The following is a 23,021-nucleotide window of genomic DNA, read 5'->3' as shown; positions in this document are numbered from 1 at the left end:
CAATGATAAAATTATACTGTTTAAATTGAACTTATTTATTTATTTATTTATTTTACAATATCTCTTTGGAGACAACAGGTCGAAACCCACAACTGCCTCCTTAACTCAAATCATAATAATGTCAAACTACTATAAATTATAATATTATCATGAAAATTCTCATGCATAATTAATTATATAAATAAACTATAATATTAAAATAATAATAGAGTAATTAAACTATTATACTATTGAACTAATTAAATCAAGTGATGATGCAAATTAATGATGCTGATGAGTGCATAAGTATCAAATTATATAATTAAACCATCATATAAAAGTAATAATAAAGTGATTAAACCAAAACTTACTATTAAAGAAATATGAAAAAGAAAAGCATTACTCAAAATGTATCAGTAACATACTAACAAAAACCACCACAACTGCAACAAACCCAATACTACAAATAAATCCAATCACCAGACACATAACTGAAAAAAAAGTTTTAAAGTGAAAAGTCCTTTAAGTGTAACTTCTCTTTAATAAAACTTGAACATTAAAGATTTTCATAACTGAGATAAAATATGTTGGTAGCTAATTCATAGCCAACAAATGATTTGGCAATCACTTGGATAGATTTTCTTCATCTATATCTTTAGTGAGATACAAATTATAAAGTCAGCATCTGATCAATAGGTTTGCTATCTTCGTGTGTCATCAGACAAACCAGATATCTCCACCCTCTTCCAACTCCACATCGTTGCTAAATCGTTAATAAACTATGTAGAAATATGTTGGAACTACCAATTATTTTATCTCAATTACTTGTTGTTTGTTTGCTTTCATGTCGTATTGCAATGTTGGCTCCACTAAATACGTAAATTTAATACATTCCATAAATTCTTTCTTGTAGGAAAAGAAGACGAGAAGGAGAGGGAGAAGATGATGAAGAAGCAAGAAAAGGAAGCTAAGAAGAAGGAGAGAATGTTGCTGAAGAAGCAGAAGAAGCGTGAGGAGAAGAAGCAGTGCAAGGAGGTGATGAAATTGCTTAAAAATGTTCCACACCCTGCCTTCAGGTCAACCTATACCACTGATGCAGTAGATGGTGAGTTGATTTCGATAACAAATTGCGAGTTATATTAGTACTAATTAAAACAAATTTTAAATCAAGATGTGGAATATCGTTATAATATTTTGATCTACGTATATATCCGTAGATATGTAGATCCGTGCGCGGGGAAAGAGCACTTAAATCTAGTGGACTTACAATAAATTCATTAAATGATATATAAAATAAGTAAATGTAGGATATCTTATATTTTGAAATAAGATCTCCCAACTTACTTTATAAACTTCTGTTAATTTTCGTTTTTACAACTTTCTTTTCAACATATAATTATGTGTTCTTATATCAATAAGAACATAATTCTTTGATATTGAATGAAAAAGACTAAGAAATTGCCAAAAAACCACTGATTTATTGATAATTAGAAAGACCGGTTTCGGTTATTAAAGACCGGTCTTTCTAATTATCAATAAATCAGTGGTTTTTTGACAATTTCTTAGTCGTTTTCATTTAATATGAATAATTACCACAATATCAACTAATTCATAAATAAAATAATTCTTTGAGCCCATTTTGATGACTGAATGTTTATTTTTGGTGAGTTTGTTACTTCAATTAATAACATTTTAAACACATGTTAAGATCATGTGTGGGATGGTAACTTTTAAAATGAAATATTTCCTACATAATCTAACTTCATTACACCAAGAACAAAGATAATAGAAGAAAACTATGTACATTGTTTTAATTCAGAAAATGAATAAGAAAAAATAAAAAATATGATGCATTAACAAAAAATAAATAGTAATAATGATAATGATAGTAACATTTATAGAAATAATAATCAATCAATCTTTATTCTTGTCATCGAACATTATAAATGTTATTAACAGAGGACTAGTACTTAAAATTAAGATGGGTTTTTTCATGTCCACATTTTAGATTTGAATTAATTTAGTGGTTTTGAAAATTTCTTCCTGTGTCATATGATCAGTGAGTTCCTCATGACTTAGGCGACAGACTTGAGCTCAACAACCCAGATGCTGTTTCATGTATAGGGGCAATTGTAGCAACTCCACCGCGACCGCTCTGCCGATTGAGCTCAGCCAGGCAGTCACTATTTTCTTGTAGGTCACTATGCCTAATTCCTCAACTTCTAAGACCATTCTCGGCAGGTTTCGATATACTATGTGAGCAAGTAGATAAAAATTGAATGGTTCCATTCCAAAACGTTGTAAGTGCCAAAAAGCAAATTTTTCAGGAAGAGCAAAAAACGTAGAGACCTGTTAAACAATATTATCATGCGCTATAAACTTACATAATCATATGTAGGGATAAAATGAGTAACAAGTAGTTTTTTCAACAAATTTATTACAATTATTATTCAAGAAAAAGGAAAAAATAATAGAACTTGCTCCATAACGTTGTATGTGCCACAAATGTTTCAAAACATTTATCCACTTTTGGAAAGGACTCTATAATAATATAACTTGAAAAACTGTAATGTGTTGAGCTGCATTTATACTATGTTACAAAACACTGTTATATAAGCAAGTAGATACTTGCTTATAGTATCTTTGCAATAAAAAATTCAAACTATTTACATAAAACATTAAAATAATCATATAAACCATAGAACTCTTTAATTCTAGTGGAATCCCCATCGTTCTTGGATTTGAATCTTTAAATGATTCATTTATTCACTTATTTATTTCATTTATTTGCAATACAAATGAGACTAATGTTATAACATTGGTAGATAAAATAATAAGGTAGTCCTTGTGCTATTTTTCTTCCAAATTTGTAGGTGACACAGTCCAAGATGAGGTTAGAATTTCACGTGTACAATTTTTACAAAATTCTAGTCCAAAATATACATGAAAACTATGATTTTGAATTTAGATGGCTTGAATTAATAAATTGATTAGAAATAATCCACTCAATTACCACTTGTAACAAATAATATTGAGTTATTTAAGAAAACATAAATCCACATTTGGAGTTGATTCTATAATATTATAGATTACTATTTTTAGATTAATAAAAATTATTACTGTTTAATGACATTATAGTTTTTTTATATATAATGAGGGTGATATCCACATAAGCTCTTAGGCTTGTGCGTGGGTAATGATTGAAGGGGATGATGATGAGGGATGACGACCACTTTTTAGGTAGTCGGGACCGACGGCTTATCGTCTCCTCCGAAAGACGGGGTGGCCGTATCTATGTGATTGTGCTGTGGTCAAAACCTTTTGCCCCAGTCGAGATACGAACTCGGGTTCTCTTGATTATTAGACCAGCGCGTTATCACTTACTCCAACGAGCCACCCAAGTTGGTCTAAGAAAATTGTAGCCGGTGTATTGTCAGGTAGTTTTGTTGAATATGTTTGTTTTGTTCGTTTTTATGAATGTTAAAAGGGTTTTCAAGTAGATTTGCCAGATTTGTAAGACCTGAAAATCACTGTATAATTGGTCTGATGAGTATCTACTTGGTTTCTTCAAGATTTATTGCAAAAAAAAAAATTTATTAAAGAATAATTTAATGAGGATTCTCTGAGTGAATGCCAGCGGCTCAAGCACCGCGGCCTGGGCGCCGCCCCACTATGGAGCAATGCTTGAACATATGCGAAGTACACAGTCCTGCATTGGTGTATTGGTTCTCAGTCAGCACCCTCGCGAGCTGCGAGAAGGCATATAATAGCTTCCTTAGCCTCTGAATATTAGTTTAATATAATAGCTTCTGAATATCAACTATTTTTCTAACTTTTTGTGTAGTTGAGAATTTGATATTGTGGTAATCATTCATATTAAATAAAAATACCAAGAAATTGTCAAAAAACACAGATTTATTGATAGTTAGAAAGACCGGTTTCGGTTGTTACACCATTGTCAGTTACACCATCATAAACTCAGTTTATCAGAGATTGACAATGGTGTAACAACCGAAACTGGTCTTTCTAACTATCAATAAATCTGTGGTTTTTGACAATTTCTTAGTATTTTTATTTAATAAGAATATTAACTACGTGTGAGAACCAATTTATTTAATTGTTGATTGTAATTTAGTATTGATCTGAACGCTCAACCTCGTCGCAGCCGCAGGGGGCCGGCCGCAGATCACCAGACGTCTCGGACCAGGATTTCCTTCCCGTCTGAAAAATATTGGGAGGTATTTGGTGTTGCTAATATTCAGGGACAGAGTATTTCGGCCAAACCACCTTTTCATTCATCCTTTCCAGGTCCGAGGATGCCTGCTCATCCCAAGTCCCTCTCGACGACACTAAAACTGTGTCGTCAGCAAAGAGCAGTAATCTGACTTTCACACTAACTCTTAAGTTGTTAATATACATAAAAAGTAAAAAGGAGCCAAGGGTAATGCCTTCCAGTGATCCAGGTGATCAATGGGATGTTAGTATAGGGTAAAACTCCTGGATCTTGTAAGGGACACAAGAATTGGTTTGCCGAACTAACGTACTTGGGACACACAAATAGCTCCGGTTGACGTGTGAGGGTCTTTGAACCTTTGGATCCTTGAATCCGTCCGTTTAAACATAACATAAAATAACTTAAGGGTACTGCCTTGAACCACTCCATAATCAATGTTAGCATGATTTTGCTTTTAAAGAGTGATTTCTAGGTACTATTAAACTAGTCAAGGGATTCTATTCCAGCATGTCTGAGTTTTTGCTTATCTGTAGAATCAAATGCCTTTGCCAGGTCGAGGAATGTTAACAGGACACGTTTTTTGTTGCCTACCTCTCCATTAATGTGTATTATTAATTCAAATAACACGTGTGATGTACCCTTGGTCCAAATGATGACACACTAAAACTGTGTCATCAGCAAAGAGCCACTAACACACTTACTCTTGTTAAGTTCTTAATATACATAAAAAGTAACAAGGGGGCAAGGGTACTGCCCTGAACCACTCCATAATCAATTTTAGCATGATTATGGTTTTAAAGGGTGATTTCCTAGGTAACTATTGCACCAGTCAAGGGATTCTATTCCAGCATGTCTGAGTTTTTGCTTATCTGTAGAATCAAATGCCTTTGCCAGGTCGAGGAATGTTATCAGGACACGTTTTTTGTTGCCTACCTCTCCATTAATGTGTATTATTAATTCAAATAACACGTGTGATGTACCCTTGGTCCAAATGATGACACACTAAAACTGTGTCATCAGCAAAGAGCCACTAACACACTTACTCTTGTTAAGCTGTTAATATACATAAAAAGTAACAAGGAGCCAAGGGATCCTTCCAGTGATCCAGGTGATCAATGGGATGTTAGTATAGGGTAAAACTCCTGGATCTTGTAAGGGACACAAGAATTGGTTTGCCGAACTAACGTACTTGGGACACACAAATAGCTCCGGTTGACGTGTGAGGTTTTTTGAACCTTTGGATCCTTGAATCCGTCCGTTTAAACATAACATAAAATAACTTAAGGGTATTGCCCTGAACCACTCAATAATCAATGTTAGCATGATTTTGCTTTTAAAGAGTGATTTTCTAGGTACTATTGCACCAGTCAAGGGATTCTATTCCAGCATGTCTGAGTTTTTGCTTATCTGTAGAATCAAATGCCTTTGCCAGGTCGAGGAATGTTATCAGGACACGTTTTTTGTTGCCTACCTCTCCACTAATGTGTATTATTAATTCAAATAACACGTGTGATGTACCCTTGGTCCAAATGATGACACACTAAAACTGTGTCATCAGCAAAGAGCCACTAACACACTTACTCTTGTTAAGTTGTTAATATACATAAAAAGTAACAAGGGGGCAAGGGTACTGCCCTGAACCACTCCATAATCAATTTTAGCATGATTATGGTTTTAAAGGGTGATTTCCTAGGTAACTATTGCACCAGTCAAGGGATTCTATTCCATTATGTCTGAGTTTTTGCTTATCTGTAGAATCAAATGCTTATCAAATCAAATGACAATTTCTTAGTATTTTTCATTCAATAAGAATCAAATGCTTTTGCCAGGTCAAGGAATGTTATCAGGACACGTTTTTTATGCCTACCTCTCCAATAATGAGGAATCATCACAAATAGAAGCGTTTGTGCGGCATTGTCATTCATCCCCTCTTCATTATCACCTGGGCTTAAAATACTCGTGAAGAGTTGCCTTTGAAGAATAAATAAATAATGTGTCTTATTAATTCAAAGAACGCGTGTGATGTGTCCCGATCCTGTCTGTAGCCAAACTGACAATCAGAAATATATTTTTTCTGTTCAAAGTAACTGGTTAGTTGAATGATGATTATTGATACATTTCTTTAGTATTTTTGATACTGAGCAAAGTAAAGTTGTTTGAAATTTTCAATTTAATTGGTTAGTTGAATTTTGATGCATTTCTCTATTATTTTTCATATGGTGCTAAGTAAAGTGGTCTGAAATTTTCAATTTAACTGTTTAGTTGAATTTTGATGCATTTCTCTATTATTTTTGATACTGAGCAAAGTAAACTGGTCTGAAATTTTCAATTTAACTGTTTAGTTGAATTTTGATGCATTTCTCTATTATTTTTCATACGGTGCTAAGTGAAGTGGTCTGAAATTTTCAATTTAACCGTTCAGTTGAATTTTGATGCATTTCTCTATTATTTTTCATATGGTGCTAAGTGAAGTGGTCTGAAATTTACAATTTAACTGTTTAGTTGAATTTTGATGCATTTCTCTATTATTTTTGATACTGAGCAAAGTAAACTGGTCTGAAATTTTCAATTTAATTGGTTAGTTGAATTTTGATGCATTTTTCTATTATTTTTCATACTGAGCATAGTAAAGTGGTCTGAAATTTTATTGGTTAGTTGAATTTTGATGCATTTCTCTATTATTTTTGATACTGAGCAAAGTAAACTGGTCTGAAATTTTCAATTTAACTGTTTAGTTGAATTTTGATGCATTTCTCTATTATTTTTCATACGGTGCTAAGTAAAGTGGTCTGAAATTTACAATTTAACTGTTTAGTTGAATTTTGATGCATTTTTCTATTATTTTTGATACGTAGCATAGTAAAGTGGTCTGAAATTCTATGTTGTGTTCGTCTGGCCTGGTTTAAAAATTGGAACAGCTTTGGAAATTTTAAAAGCGGAACAAAGTTGGCAATTAGAGTGGTATTGACAATATCAACATCTTATTCTTCCAATTATGGAGAAATACCACAACACATACCATACAATCAAATTAATTTTAGTTTGGAATTTTACCTGTTGTAATACTAGGTTTAATATGTGTGATATTGGCTTATGTAATGTGTCTTTGTTGTATTTGATTAGCTTCGCTGGATTACCCTAGAGTCGAGCCGCCTCGTATGTCCCCCACAACCGAGAGGAGCTTCTTCTGTATGTCAGCGCGCAGATTGTAAACGGCTCCAGAGAGTCCAGAGGCATGATCGACCGTCATCGCGTCGATTGGCGTCATCGACCTCGATCGGACCCGCAAGGTGCAACGCCTCAGCGAAGCGCTACCCAACCCAAGCCAAGTAGTCGTTTAAGTTGTTACCCAATCTGTTTAATATCAGTGAGGGAAGCCTCGTCGCCGATCTCTCAAAAACCCTGCAACAGAAATCCTGGCTTGCCCGTGGATCGTCCAGCCACCTCGTTTACGTCACACCTAAACTTCCTCGGGTCTCCCCCAGCTTCAATTACTTTCTTTTCATTTATAATAGTAGGTTAGGTTAGGTTAGGTTAGGATCAACCTAGTACTTTCTTTTCATTCAGATTGCTGTATAACTGACTTGAGTGTATTTCGGTATCTGGTATACTTTGTTGAATATTGAATGGCTTTTTCCAGACTTCCCTACTCAACCTGTGTCGGCGACATATTGATTGTAACAGGCCATAGGTTATCCACGGTTTTTATTTGATTAATTTGGTTTTGGTTTTGTTTTTGGTTTTTCTCTTGTTGTATTCTGCTCTAAGTTTCGCTGCAAGATTTGATTGAATTTTTCTGAAGCATCATTAACATCGTTTGAATCGTAAACCTGTTGCCAATATTCCAGTCTCAAGTTTTCCTATATTTTGTGCCAATTCAAATCATATCAAATCATTCATTTGCCATACAATAAATACATATTCAAAACATAATAAAAGAAAATTCTTAATTTTATAATCAAAAGTATAAAATAATTAAAATAAAAATTAAGCATAAATAATACCAAAATCATAATTAGATACTTCTCAATGGTAATCCGGCATCACCAGCAAATTAATTTTATAATGAAGTTATACCACTATAAAATTAATTTAGTGAATTTTTAAATTATATCAAAATTAATATAGTGTTATCACTATAGTGAAGTGATATTTGTTGTACTGATATTCTCTGAAAAACTGCTCACAACCTCGATACCGGTCAAGGAGTGGTCTGTTGTATAATAATATTGTTTGTATTATAAAGCAACAAGCATTGAAATGGAACGGTAATCTAACGAAAAAATTATCAATACAAGTATTGTTCACTGAACGCGTTATTTTATCAATGCAACTAACATAGTCATAAACCCCGCACATACACATTGATTTTTGTTCGTACAGTACTTTGCCGTCCTTATAAATTCTAATAGATTAAACAGATGATGTTTGTCAAGTTTTATTTAATCTGAAAGAATTCATAAGGACGGCAAAATATTGTTACTAACAAATATCTGTGTGCGGGGCTATACTCATACATATCGTCGAGGTAGCGCTAGCGCTCTTCATGCGAGTTGGTATCAGGATATCTCAGGCTCTGATTTTAGGTGTGATTGTTTTGGATCGGTGTTTAATATTTATTGTCGATAAACAATGGCAGAGGTGACGATGTACTGTGGTAAATACAAAAAAGTTGGCATAATGGGCCATATGAATAAAGTTGAGCATTTGCTTATACTTCTAAAATATGGAGCATTTGCTTCATTTTCTATGAATAAACGTGAGCAAAACCTTTTGCTCATGCTCATCAAAAAAATAGTTTGAGCATTTGCTCAAAAGTAAAAGCTTTTGCTCAAAATTGTATGAATAAACTAGAGCATTTGCTCAAATTTTGAAGCAAATGCTTCAAAAAAGGTGAGTCTAGTCTAGAGCAGCTTATCACCTTTTGCTCATAGTAAAATGGCTCAACTAATCCGTATGAGGAAGAGGAAACTATACCAGATACGATCACAACCAATAGTTGAGAACTATAAAACTCTTTTTAGATTCAATCATGATATATATCACCATTATCCCTACAAAAGATAGCTACCTGTTATAAAGATAGCCATCACAAAATAGGAAATAGGCATTTAAGAAGATGAGAGTGTAGACGATAATAAGAAGGCTATTGATATTATAAGAATATGCTGAAGATTATTATAGGGATGACATTTTTTCACGCTATTATTTCAAAATTATAAAATCAACTAACCTAAAACTCTATTCATAAATAGAAAACAGAGCAGACGACGCAAACACAAGCGGTGCACCTTACTTGCATATTTAGCGCTTCCGTGAGCTATAAAAACAAAGTAAGGCTACAAAAGCGAATCAGCTGATGAAAAATCTTTAAAATACATGAGCATTTGCTCCAGAGTTCAGGAGCATAAGGTAAGAGTATAAGGTAAAGCTTATTCATATAAAAATGAGCAAATGCTTTTGCTTCTATCTTTTGCTCATGAGCAAAACCTTATGCTCCTTGCTCTTGCTCATGAGCATTTGCTCTGGTTTTATTCATATGGGCCATTATGTTGGCTTAATCAAAATTCAAGGACAAGCACGTAGCTACACCTCAGATCAAAATCCTATCACAAGTCACAGATTGCAAACTATCATCAACGTAAGCTACCACCCTATCACATTGGTGGGGCTCATTGGAGCTTCGAAATGTGTGATACCCATCAAGTTTCAAGAGCTCACTGTCCTCGTCCAACCATGCCTCCGTTGAAATAATAAAATCCGTTGTTGGTTATCCATCTTGCTTTCACTAATATAATTACTATTGTATTTTCATATAACTTCAAAGTGAAAAAAACACTCACATTCTTTGGTGTGGCGACGACCGTTTCGTGCTGGTGTTGCACATTTTCAAGCCAAACAGAAACTGGAGTATTTTAAGGTTATGAGGGTGAGTATTTGGTCAGAGTGGGGGTGGAGGGGAGTTTTGGCGGTTGATATTCTAAATGTCAATTCTAAACAATATTCTAAATGACCTAAAACTCTTAATTACGCAATATTCTAAAATGTTAACTGTTAACAGTTTGAAATATATAAGTACACCAAACAACAGCCCAATATTCTAAAATACAATGACCCAATATTCTAAAATGTTAACTGTTAACAGTTTGAAATATATAAGTACACCAAACAACCAAAGAATATTCTAAATGTCCAAATCAACTTTTCCTCCCACACCCTGTTTGACAAGCTCATTTAAATCCTCCTTCATTAACCGCCAAAACTCCCATCTCTGACCAAATCTCACCTTCATAACCTTAAAATACTTCAGTCTCTGTTTGGCTTGAAAATGTGCAACACCAGCACGAAACGGTCGTGCACGAGCCGTAGGCGAGGGCGGAATGGTTTCTTGATTGCAGCAGAGTAACTTGGCGCACGTATTTCACATTAAATTTTTCCTACAGTTACCATTGAGTATGAAAAGTGGTTGATTATGGGTAAAATGATGGCTGAAATTCATCAAATGTTTGTCTGTATAATTTTGTTATTAATAACAACTTTAATTTATTTTAAACTTGATAATCCAATTGAAAATTGAATAAATCGATAATTTATTCAAAATGTTTTTCACTTTGAAGTTATATGAAAATACAATAGTAATAATAAAATCATATTTTATTGGTTTTGGTCTTAATTCAATCATATTTTAGGTATGATACCTTGCCACAAAATAAGGAATCTTCAAAATGTTTGCTGTAGCTGCGGATATTTAGATGAAGTATTGTGATACAATAAAGATTAGACTTCTTGAAACTATGATTCTGTTACTTAGGTCATCAATGTTAGGGAATTCATTACATCAATTAAAGGTACTTCTTGAAAGTCGTTATTCTTGGTGAGCAACGTTACATGGTTCGCCTAATAAGAAATAAGAGATACAGAGCTGTTGTTATTTTGTCATGTTCACTATTTCAGTATCATTGTTTCATCACTCTTAGAAAGGATTATTGAATTAAATAAGACTTCATTTAAAGCTAGAGAAAATGAGTAGATGGGCTCTCCTAACTTACTTACTTTATCTGGCTCTACAGTCCTGGGTGGACCTTGGCCTCCTCTACATGATGCCTCCAGACATTCCGCTCTTGTGCTCCCTGCCGCCAGTTTGTCACACCTAGCACACGGAGATCTTCTACCACATCGCTTATCCATCTTCTTCCTGGCCTTCCTCTTTTTCGGGTGCCCATCATCCTTTCATCAAGCAGCTTTTGTGGTACTCTTTCATCACTCATTCTTACCACGTACCCTGCCATTCAATTATTTTTGCCTTGATACACCTCATGATATTTCTTTCGCCAATTGCTTCATCAATCTCATTGTTAAATCTGACTCTCCAGTTTCCTTCCAGACCGGTCCCCATATCCTCCTGTACATCTTTCTCTCAAAAACCTCAACGCTCTTTCGTCTTTCAGTTTTTCTTTAGCTCTCTTAACTAAATAGCCTAATATTAAGAGAAAGAGAGAGAGAGAGAGTTTGTACATCATGAAGAATTAGTGATTGGGGGATATCAATCAAATAGTTATTTGTGCAACTAGTGCGCAAAGTGACAGTTTGCTGCACCGAAAGAAACGTTTATGAACAAGCCGTGCATAGAATATTAAATATTAAAATATTTATAAATAATTAAATATTTCAAATAATATTTTTTCATTCATAAATTGATTGGTTGAAAAATTATTTAGAAAATAAGATTTACTCAAAATTATTCAAATTTTCAAATTAATTGGATTAATTTAATTTCCAATTTGAATAAATTATCGATTATTAATTTTCAATTGGATTATCAAGTTTAAAATAAATTAAAGTGGTTATTAATAACAAAATTATACAGACAAACATTTGATGGATTTCAGCCATCATTTTACCCATAATCAATCACTTTTCATATTCAATGGTAACTGTAGGAAAAATTTAATGTGAAATACGTGCGACAAGTTACTCTGCTGCACTCAAGAAACCATTCCACCCTCGCCTACGGCTCGTGCGTGAACGTTTCTTTCGGTGCAGCAAACTGTCACTTTGCGCACTAGTTGCACAAATAACTATATCATTGCATTTATACAAAAAGTGTCAATATAAAAATAAAATAATTCACAATGATCAGTTCAGAAAGTCTTGTATTGAATATGGGCTAATTGAAACGAAATATATTTTCAATTCTTCCATGAAATCCGCACCATCCTTCTCTCTGATATTAATCGGTAACTGGTTAAAGAGCTTAGCTCCTATGTAGGAGGAACGTTTTTCAAAGATTTGTCTTCTGTGTTGCTAAGTTCTTCTTGAGCGTGTGATTAAAATATTATTCATTTTCGAATTTTAGAGTCAGAATGCATTCCATTATATAGAGTCCATATACGGTCAAGATGTTGAGGCTTTTGAATTTCTCTCGTATAGACTCTCTGAAATCTAACCTTGATATAGAAGACTTAGAAGACTGGTTAAAACATCAAAATCTCTTTGCTGGAAGGCACTTGGTCGCGCAACCAACTTATCTCTTACACATTTCATTTGTTTGGAACTACGATAAAAGTTCGTAAAAAGTGGTCTAGTGGTCGTGAAGCCAGTGGCACATGTGACCAAAGAGACGTCATCATCTCACACATGGAATTATGTTCGAACGTCCAGCGTCCGCGTGGCTTTATTTGAGGGCCAACACGAGCCTTGATCAATTTTTATTTTTATGAAAAAAGTTTTGTAGAAACAATTTTATTATTTTTTTAATTATTATTTAATTTGATTTTATTAATAATATATGATTATTTTATTTTAATATTATTTAATTTGATTTCATTAATAAATTATGATTATTCTATAATCACAGATCCAACAAATGCTTTGATGGCTGACCTCAACATTCCTCTTGATAAGAAACATTACTTTCCTGATAACAAGATCAAGTCTGAGGGAAGCCAACCGCAAGAAGAGGCTGAGCAGCGCGAAGGTAAGTGAAACGTTTGCATTTATTTTTCTGATGGAAGGAATGGTAGATATTGCATCAAATCTATGCCAAATAGAATAGAATTCTGTAATTCGAGTACATCTCTAACTTCTATAATCGAATAAATTTTATTTCTTGAAAAGACACAATACAATTCAAGTGAAAAAAATACAAAATAATGTTGAACAATTTTTTATTTTATTTATTCTGATGGCTTTTATCGGCATCCTTTTGGATGTTCTGCCTTGCCGCATTACCAAATGTCATTTCCTATCAACACTCAAGTTCATAGGTTATGTTTTGGGTTCTTCATGTTTTCTCACTAAAAATTTGCACTTTCACTTCCTGAGTTTTTATTTTATAAAGTTTAAAATTGAGAAAACTTATTTCTTAACACAAATTTACTTTTCAAAAGCAAACAGATTTAAAATTTTGATGGTAATGTTGAACAATTCAAAAGAAAATATACAATAATGGCTAGTGTCCTATCTTTACGAGATGAAGAAAATAACAAGACATTAATATACCAAAAAACCAAGGTAACCATGGTAGACAAATCATAAGGCTCAACTCACACTTACGCGACTCAGGTCGAGAAGAGACTCGACTCTAGTCGAGAGCATGTGTTTTCAAATGGTGACGTCGCGGAGGTCTAGAATCGACTGGTCTGAGTGTCACCATTTGAAAACACATGATCTCGACTAGAGTCGAGTCTCTTGTCAACCTGAGTCGCGTAGTGTGAGTTGAGCCTTAGAGTGCATAGTTTTATTACCCTGTTGAATAAATTTTCTTGTGCCAGTGTGTAGACTAAAAGCTATTACAGTATCGATTTATTATCTATTTATTTTTCAGTGATCTATTTTCACTGTATTACTCATTAGCACATCAATTGAATGACACTAAGAGATGTGATGAATTAAGTAACTTATTTATGTAATATTTATTTATCTATTTCATTATAGGCCTACCGAGTAATCGAAATAAATGATGTGGCTTTTATATTGCAGTTGAATTAGGATTGTATGTTTCTGTCAGATTGCAAAACAATGATTCATTACAGTTTAATAATGATTGACATTTTATTGCAGTTGTACCCGAGTGGGACAAAATAGTTTTTGGACAAAAAATAGAAGGATCCCAAATTGAACCCGATGTCATTGCTAGTTTGGAGAAAATACTTTTTGGAAAGAAAGAGGCCGGTAAAAATGCCGGTGCTGTCAAAGTGGCCAACAACAATTCGGAAGCTGCCAAAGTGGCCGACGACAATTTGGACACTGTCAAAGTAGCCGATGATAATTTGAACGCTACCAAAGTGGCCGAAAACAATTCCGGCGCAGTCAAAGTGGCAAGCAACAAAAATTCGCTCACTACCAAAGTGGCCGATGACAATCTAGACGCTGCCAATATTGCTGACATTTTATGCGCCCTCAAAGTGGCCGACAACAATTCGGATGCCGCCAAAGTGGCTTCTCTTCTGACCGACAAATTGTCCACAACTGTGGCTCAAACCCAGTTTGAAGGCAACACAATCCCCTTGAATGTCGTGCCAGAGAAGATGGTGGAGAAGGAGGAGGTAGTCACCTGCTCTTCATTGCCTGACGAGCACGACTGGGCAATTGTAGATCCGATCCCAACTGAAGAGATTCCAAAATAGACGTCTGTGTACCCGCACCCCAGCTAAATTCCCCACGTGGAGCAACCTTTGAAACCGCCCGTTCACTGCAGATCAAGATGGCACACTTTTCACAGAAGACAGTTTTTTTTTTATAAAAAATGGCAGAATGCATTCATATTGTTTTTTATTTTGTATAGCATAATTTTTTCTTATTCACATAGTTAAAATTTGTAGCCAATTTTTTATTTTAGATTTAACTATCCTGAGTATTAATTTGTTTTGACAATTGGTGGAGGTTCATTGTTTGGAAGTAAGTCAATGTTTTGAATTGTCATTTTTGTTCTTTCTAACTATTGTTAAAGATGTTTTATTCATTTAACTCAATTATTCATCATTAAACATAAATTATTACTAGCCGATTTGACTTTTCATTATTTTCAATTCTTAATGAGGTTTCATCAAGCATCCAAACTTTTGGGGGACATTTGAATGATTGGGGGGGGGTGACTCCTTCGTGGAAGTGGTGGTTCGGCTGGGGTGATTCCTGAGTATTCCAGAAAAAAAATTAAATTGATGTAAAAAGTTGAAGTCCAAGATCTAGAGAGAGCTACAATATTTTTCAACTGAAACTGGTATTATTCAAGTATAAAAAATAAACTACGTACTGAAAATTTGTAGTATGTGGTCTGCTTATAGCGAGAAAGGGATCAGAATACTTTTGTAAACAATACAGCCTTTCAACAAATAATATAAGGAAATACAGGGTAAAAAATTTGAACCTGTTACTAATCACGTCTAACTATATCTATAAAATGCATTGAGAAGTTGCTCCGTACCACAATTATTAGTAGGATGAAGTAGTAGCATTAGGCATGACCACCGAGAGATCCTTCGCATTTGTAAACCAGAAGAAAAGTTTAGGTTTGCAGTGTTCTATGTTGATTTTTCCAAGATTCTCAACTCTTCTCCTAATAATCAAATTTGTTTTCAACTCTATTGCAGCCATAATCATCAACATCCATAAGCATCACTAAAGATAAAGCAAGGAAAATGAAATTTCGAAAGAAAAAACACTACTTTGCTGTGAGCATGTTAATAAATTGTTCTGGTTTTAGAATATCTACAATCTAAAGGTGCGTACAGGTATTCGCGCCGCGAACATGAGCAATTCTCTTTTAGTCAGCTGACTATATCTGTATTTTTACAGAAACGGTAAGATACAGATATAAAAAGCTTGGCATCAGCTGATTGAAAGTGAATTGCTCATGTTCGCGGCGCGTATATCTGTACGCACCTTTAGATTTTTCTAAGTAGTTTAATTGTAAAGGTGATATTGAGGTAGTTATCCATACTGAATAACTTCTAGAACTGTGCACATAATACTGAATACCAAATAACTGAATAATATCTGATCCCGTTTGCACAAAAGCCTGTTAAATTTTAATCATGATTAAATCCAAGAAACCAATCAGAAGGCTATTTTGGAAAGAAGACTTTGCAAATAGAATGTACAATTACCATTTTTATCAAGTGTAGATCAGAATGAAAATTAGACTTCACTTATCTCAGTGAAAAATACGTATTATTGCTACAGTTTCGTATTTCACTAGAGACTAGAGCTACCGTACGCAATTGATTATTCATTTCTATTTTACTTAAATTCTAACTCTAAAGGTATGTCCACTCATGCCGAACCGTGCAGCGCGAGTTGCAACACTCACGGAACTGATTATCTGAGGTGACAATTAGTAAAATAAATTAACAGATAATTAAATTTTTCTTTGCCAGTAGTGCCATTTTGTAAGTTAGCAAATTCCTGAAAATATATGTCCATTCATTATAACATCTTGTCGTCTAGTCTCTAGTCGATCAGTCAACTAGTTTGCATTGTTTAAAGTTGATGCACCTAGAATACAAGGCAGTGATCATGAATAGATGAGCATTAACAAATCAAAACCAACGATCTATGTACAGTAGTTAGTATATATACAGTATAGATCGTTGCTCCAAACCAACTGGTCGGTATGACGTCATTGGAGCTCTAAAAATTATTCTTCCAAGTTTTCAATGTTAAATTGAGCATCTTCTTAAGTATTTTTCTCAAGAACTAAAAACTTTCATGTCTCATCGACGAATCCTACTGGCCTCGAATAATATGCACTCTGATCAGCCACTCGCATAAAAACATGATTCTTTTGATAATTGAATGAGAACGTCAAAATATCTGCTCGGTTTTCTTTATATTGTAGAAAGATTATTTAGCCTTCAACTTGAGACACCGTCGTTGAGTTAATATTTATTTTGCTTGTGCATCCTTAAGGCTGTGAAAAGGCTAAAAATAAACTTTATATTGGTAATATTTTCCAAAGTTTTTGATTTGTATTTTATCAAGCTATCAATTGAAAACGTTTTCTCAGGACCCGATCATTACTTTTTGAGATATGAGCGCTTAAAGTTTTGGACAGAACATATTTCGAATTAGGTACGAGATAAATCCATGAGATTCAGAGGATAAATTCTTCATGGTATTGTTAATTGAATAAAACAAAAATTTTCTGTAAATATCAATTTTTGAGAAAGTTATTTAATCTACCAAAAATTCTGTATTGATTCCAGTGTGAATTCTGTTATGAACAGAATGTATTTTAGCATAGAACATGAATATAATGGTGAAAAAAATCAAAGCAAGTAGATGTCGAGCAGTCGAAAGAGAAGGCTGTTTTCGTTTGGAGCGCGCTTATCAGAAAAAGATAAAGCTGTGTTTCTACTACTGTTCTCGCTCTATTCATTCATTTAATTCTACATTCTATTAATTACATTCGCAGGTTAAGTGAGTGTTATTCGATAAATATGTTGTGCAAAATGTGCCATAAGTATTTTAGGGTGGGGAAAGGCATTGAAGTTGAATGCAGCGATTGTTGCAGTAAGTTCCACGGTGGCTGTGTCAATATGAAAGCCGAAGAAATTAAATTCCTTGATGGGGGAAAGGTTTGGAGGTGTGATCCGTGTACAAGAGAGAAGAGGTTAAATATCCCCCTGGAAGCTGCGGCCTCGATCGATGAATTATCCCTCAACATGTTATGCTGATGCTAGAAGACTTGCGGAAAGACGTCCGAAGAATGGAGACTGATCTAGGAATTTCCGTAGAGAGGTACCACACTGATATCAAGGACGTTCTGAATAAATTGAAAATTCAAGAGGGCACTTTCTTATAAACTCAACTAAAAGTTATTTTTGGTCATTTTAGTAAATTGAATAACTTGTTCAAAAATTGAGATTTTCAAAAAAAAAATTGTTTTATTCAATCAACAATACCAAGAAGAATGTATCCTCTGAATCTCATGGATTTATCTCTTACCGAATTTGAAATGATCTGCCCCAAAAATATATACTTTAGTTGCTCATATCTCAAAAAGTTTCCCTCAGAAAACTTTTTCATTTTGATAGCTTGATACTATACAAATCGAAAAAATTTGGAAAATATCACTAATAGAAATTTTATTTTTAGCCTTTGCACAGCCATTAAACATTGCAAGTGTTTTCATATGGCAAAAAAGGCAGTGAAGCACTGTACACACACGTCGATTTTTGTTCGTACGATATTTTTCCGCCCTTATGAATTCTATCAGATTAAATGGAACTTGACAAACACCATATGTTTGAAATCATCTGTTTAATCTAATAGAATTTATTATGACGGCAAAAAATCGTACATCCGAAAATCGATGTAATCTAATAGAATTCATAAGGACGGCAAAAAATCGTACGTCCGAAAATCGATGTGTGTGTGTAACTTTACTGAGAGTGTTAGACAATTTGAAAAACTGAGAAATGCAGAGAAAACTTTCGAAGACTGAGGATATTGGCATTACCATCCCTTTTCATAAAGAATATCTTGCAGCATGTTATAACTAATATAGAATCTTTCTCATGTCAGGGAAATGACCATGACTACACTACCCGGCAAATTATATTTTAACCCCACAAATAAGACTCTAAAACAAGGGAAAGACACCTATTCCAGCAAATTAAAATTTACAACAGTCTTTTCTTAGCTGTTGAAGAGCTGCCAATGATATTAAGTTCAGGTAAGTTGTGAAGAATAAGTTGGTAGAAAGACAGCATATTATCATATAGAGGAAAGATAGCATAAGAAAATATTACATTGTAAAATTTCATGTTCCAAATTTCACTATTAATTGAAGCCGATACGGCAGTCATAGTAGTTTTTCCGTGAAGCTACATGACGCTGGTAGTCTCTCATACTGTGCCGTTCTTACATTCTCATCCGGTGATAATAGACAAAAAGTCCTTACACAAAACAGTGATAATAGACGACAGTATAATCGGCTTGAGTCAACAAAAAATCGGCTTGAAATTTGGAACATAAACGAGCATGAAATATCTTCTCGTTTCTCTATGTACTTTCAATGTTCCATATAAGGGTTGCTATTCATGTTCTACTCAATATTGTATTCTTATGATGAATTCTGTAGATGTTGTTATCCATGTTAATGCTGCTATTCCTGCTACTTTTGTATATATGTACTCGTATAAATATATACTATAAATATGAGTACTTTTAATTGAATGTTCCATATATAGGGCTTGTTGTTGTTCTATATAACTATCTTGATGTTGTTGGAAGTTAGTATTGTTCTGTATTATGTAAACTGCATTTGTGATTTCATGACGAGCTTATACATTCTAAAATATCACGTAATACAGTATAAATAATTTGAATTTTACTATGAAGAAAACGTACACATTCCATTGCTTATATTATGGTTTTAGGCTACTTATTAGAAATAATTAAGATTTGATTTGATTTATCTACCTCACTACTTATCTGTTTAACATGAAGTTTTGACATCGTGTATGCATTTCATTAATTAATTATCAGATTACACCCTTATTTCACACAATTTTGAGCTATTTCTAGAGCAGAAAAACTTCTTAACAAACAATCATACTCGAAGATTGATTACAGAGAATATTTCAGTTACTGTACTCAATCCAGGTGATTGATTTCATATCCTATTGTTTTATTCTTATGGTTGACTTATTATTGTTTTATTGTTTTTTTTATGACTTACTATATTGTTTTATTCTTATGGTTGACTTAGTACACATCATTTAATCTGTATTTTTTGGAAAATTTTCACACCCAATACCATTTTCAAATGTTCACATCCAGTACTAACTCACTAGTTGATGTGCACTCATTTTGTGGTCTATTACTGAAAAGTTATATCATTATATAAGTACTTATTATTATATAATATCTTATTTTCTAAAGATATTTTATTATTTCCGTGGCTAGATGTACATATTGAAATCTATTTGTAAATAATTTATGGATGTTTCCTCTTATTTCTTATACAGCTATAGATCTACAGATAACCCAGAGATAACCCGGAGCTCATAAGCCGGCCCCAATTATTATAAGTAATTACTAATTATCATAATTCTTAATTAACTAAGGAACTTCAAATTGATGTTGTTATTGAAATTGATGTTGTCCGAATTAACTTCTAATTGATGTTGCTATGAAATTGATGTTCTATTCAACTTCTAATTGATGTAGTTATTAACATTGATGTTCTAATTAACTTCTTATTGATGTTGTTATTGAAATTGATGTTGTCTGAATTAACTTCGAATTGATGTTGTTATTAGAATTGATGTTCTATTCAACTTCTAATTGATGTTGTAATTATTAATAATCGATGTTCTAATTCAACTTCGAATTGATGTTGCATGTTATTAATTGATGTTCTTATTCAACTTCGAATTGATGTTGTTATTAAAATTGATGTTCTAATTCAACTTCCAATTGATGTTATTAGATTGATGTTGTAATTAACTTCTTTGATGTTCTTATTGAAATTGATGTTGTTCTAATTATCTGTAGTAAGTAGAATATTCTCCTCCACTGGATATTGTAATCATGAGTTAATATAATTATTATGAATAAATCGATATTTGTTAAGTGGTTTGAATCAAAAATTTAAAAAAATCAATATTAAGAGACTATTTTTTTTTTTTTTTTGACAATTACATCATAAAACGTAGAGTCAATTTGATTTTCCCCGTTATTCGAAGAATAACATTTTTAGATGATATTTTCTTTGCAGTCAACTACAACATAAACATAAGTAAAGCTATATTTGATTTTCTATGTTGTTTTATACATTTATTCGTTTAGATTATTTCGTGAAATCATTATGACTTCAAATTGAAATTCAAATATTCATAAAATATTAATTATTAAAATATCGTGCATGCATTATAATGGTATATCGGTTCATAGTTGTATATGGTATATGAATGTTTTGTAACTTTGAATATTCTATTGTGTGAAATAAAGCTATAGGCCTGTCAGTTGAGATCTTGTTTCATTTTGTAATAAGTATAGCTCGGATCAATCCTGAAACTCTTGAGCCCATTAATCCCTCCCGTTAGCCATGCACGTACAAATCTTGGACCTTGGATCAGGAACTATTCCAGTGTCCTGACAGGGTTCCCTGGAACAGCAAACAAATTTTCCTTCACACAACCTCGGATCAGTTTTTGTTTCAACCTGATAGCGAGTTGTTATTTTTTAATTCGTCCATGTCAAAATCATTTGGTCAATTCATGTTTTAGCTGTTTTTTCATCATTCAAGTTGTTTATTTTTAATATCGAGCTTCGCTCGTTATTTATTTATTGACTTTTGATAAACCAACACGATTCTTTAAAATGATTGGGGAAGTACTAACAGGCACAGCCCAAAACTGTTTCTTCCCCGAATTTTGATTTATACACTATAAATAGTCCAGAAAGTAGGTTATGTTCCATACACTTGAATTCAGTTTTCTGTTCAAACATTTGAAAACAAAAAATGTATAATTTAGATTATATACAAACCAAATTGAATAACAAATTAACACTCACTAATCACTTGAAATTGTCAAATAATGATCAACTTTGAAAATTATGGTATACTCTAGTTTAGGAGGATTATCATGTCATGTCAACAAATCAGATTATGTTGATCAAATCGATTAAATTGTCTAGCTAGATAAAATTTCTCGCTGATTGATTATGATTACACAGCTGGAAATAATTCGGTCTCTCTCCCACACAGGCACACGCATCTTCTGTTATCGAGAGACGACGAAATTATCATCTGTTTTCCAAGGATGAATTATCCTTTTAATGTCGTTCAGCGAGTTTTCCAAAGAATGAGATCTAGTGCAATCGAATCTTTATTTCATAAACCTACTATGTTTCAAATTTCGTAAAAATCTTTAGAGCCGTTTTCGAGATCCGTAAAACATAAATAACCATATATAAAAATAGCCAGTTATAAAAATAACCAGATATAAAAATAGCCAGTTATAAAAATAACCAGATATATACAGAAATTGATCGCTTAATGTAATAGGATTTACTTTTTTTAATGAGTAATTCGGCAGATGTTGATATGGATCGACTGATTTTCTGTGCAATCTATTTTAACATTTTTTTTAGAATTTGTAAAAATCCAAACACCATATTTTTTGAGAAGAAAATTCGAAACCTAATAAGTATCCATGCTATTAAACCTTGTAGCATATATAAATATAAAGTACCTTTCTAAAATTATTTACCATGACATGTTACGGCTATATAATGCCATTATCATGTGATTAGAAAATAAATAAAATGACACTAAATAAATACTACTGTATCTTCTTATTTTCGATCATATGTTTGTCCATTCATATGATTTTATAAACTAGGACTGTAAATTTTAATTTTAAATTTACATAATTCTATCCTATTTTTGATTTCCAATTTTTATTTATATTTGAGAGTACTAGCCCTAAAGAAAAAATACAACTTGTAGCATATGTATGAAAAAGCCTCATTTGTTTTCGGTAACGAACCGAACCGTATAAGTGTGAAACAAGCCTTAAGTATAAAAAAGGTAACAAATTTCAAAAATCGTACAATTTCTCTCACATGAACAACTAATTACGTAATTTGAACTTTCACTCAGTTATTCGAGTTGGTTCAAAAAAGGCTTGGATCAAGTCAACTCTTTAAGCTGTTTACTTTAGTGAATCGATTGACAAATAACATATGGCAACGTATTGCTTCTTTAAATGGAAATAGTCATGACTCAACAAGGCATGAGTCATTCTAGAGCCCACTGCCAGTGGGAGAGGTGGTTCTAGCGAAATTTCACACC

The 23,021-nt window shown here is 33.1% G+C and overlaps 1 protein-coding gene across 2 annotated transcripts in view; it reads left to right on the top strand.

Moving 5' to 3' along the window:
* The window catches only part of LOC111064495, a 49,057-nt gene extending 33,836 nt beyond the window's left edge, over positions 1-15,221 (top strand). Inside the window, exons 7-9 of one of the 2 annotated variants that reach the window (XM_039442347.1) lie at positions 893-1,084; positions 13,071-13,190; positions 14,276-15,221. In XM_039442347.1, the coding sequence (XP_039298281.1) occupies positions 893-1,084; positions 13,071-13,190; positions 14,276-14,841 (878 nt within the window). In that variant the 3' untranslated portion in view covers positions 14,842-15,221. The remainder of the gene's footprint in view (positions 1-892; positions 1,085-13,070; positions 13,191-14,275) is intronic. The other variant, XM_022352232.2, reaches the window with a different exon arrangement.
* The last annotated feature ends 7,800 nt before the right edge of the window (positions 15,222-23,021 follow it).

Source organism: Nilaparvata lugens, chromosome X (genome assembly GCF_014356525.2).
Source record: "Nilaparvata lugens isolate BPH chromosome X, ASM1435652v1, whole genome shotgun sequence".
Classification (NCBI taxonomy): Eukaryota; Metazoa; Arthropoda; class Insecta; order Hemiptera; family Delphacidae; genus Nilaparvata; species Nilaparvata lugens.
The sequence above is the reverse complement of the archived record's forward strand: the minus strand, read 5'-3'. Positions and strand labels throughout refer to the sequence as shown.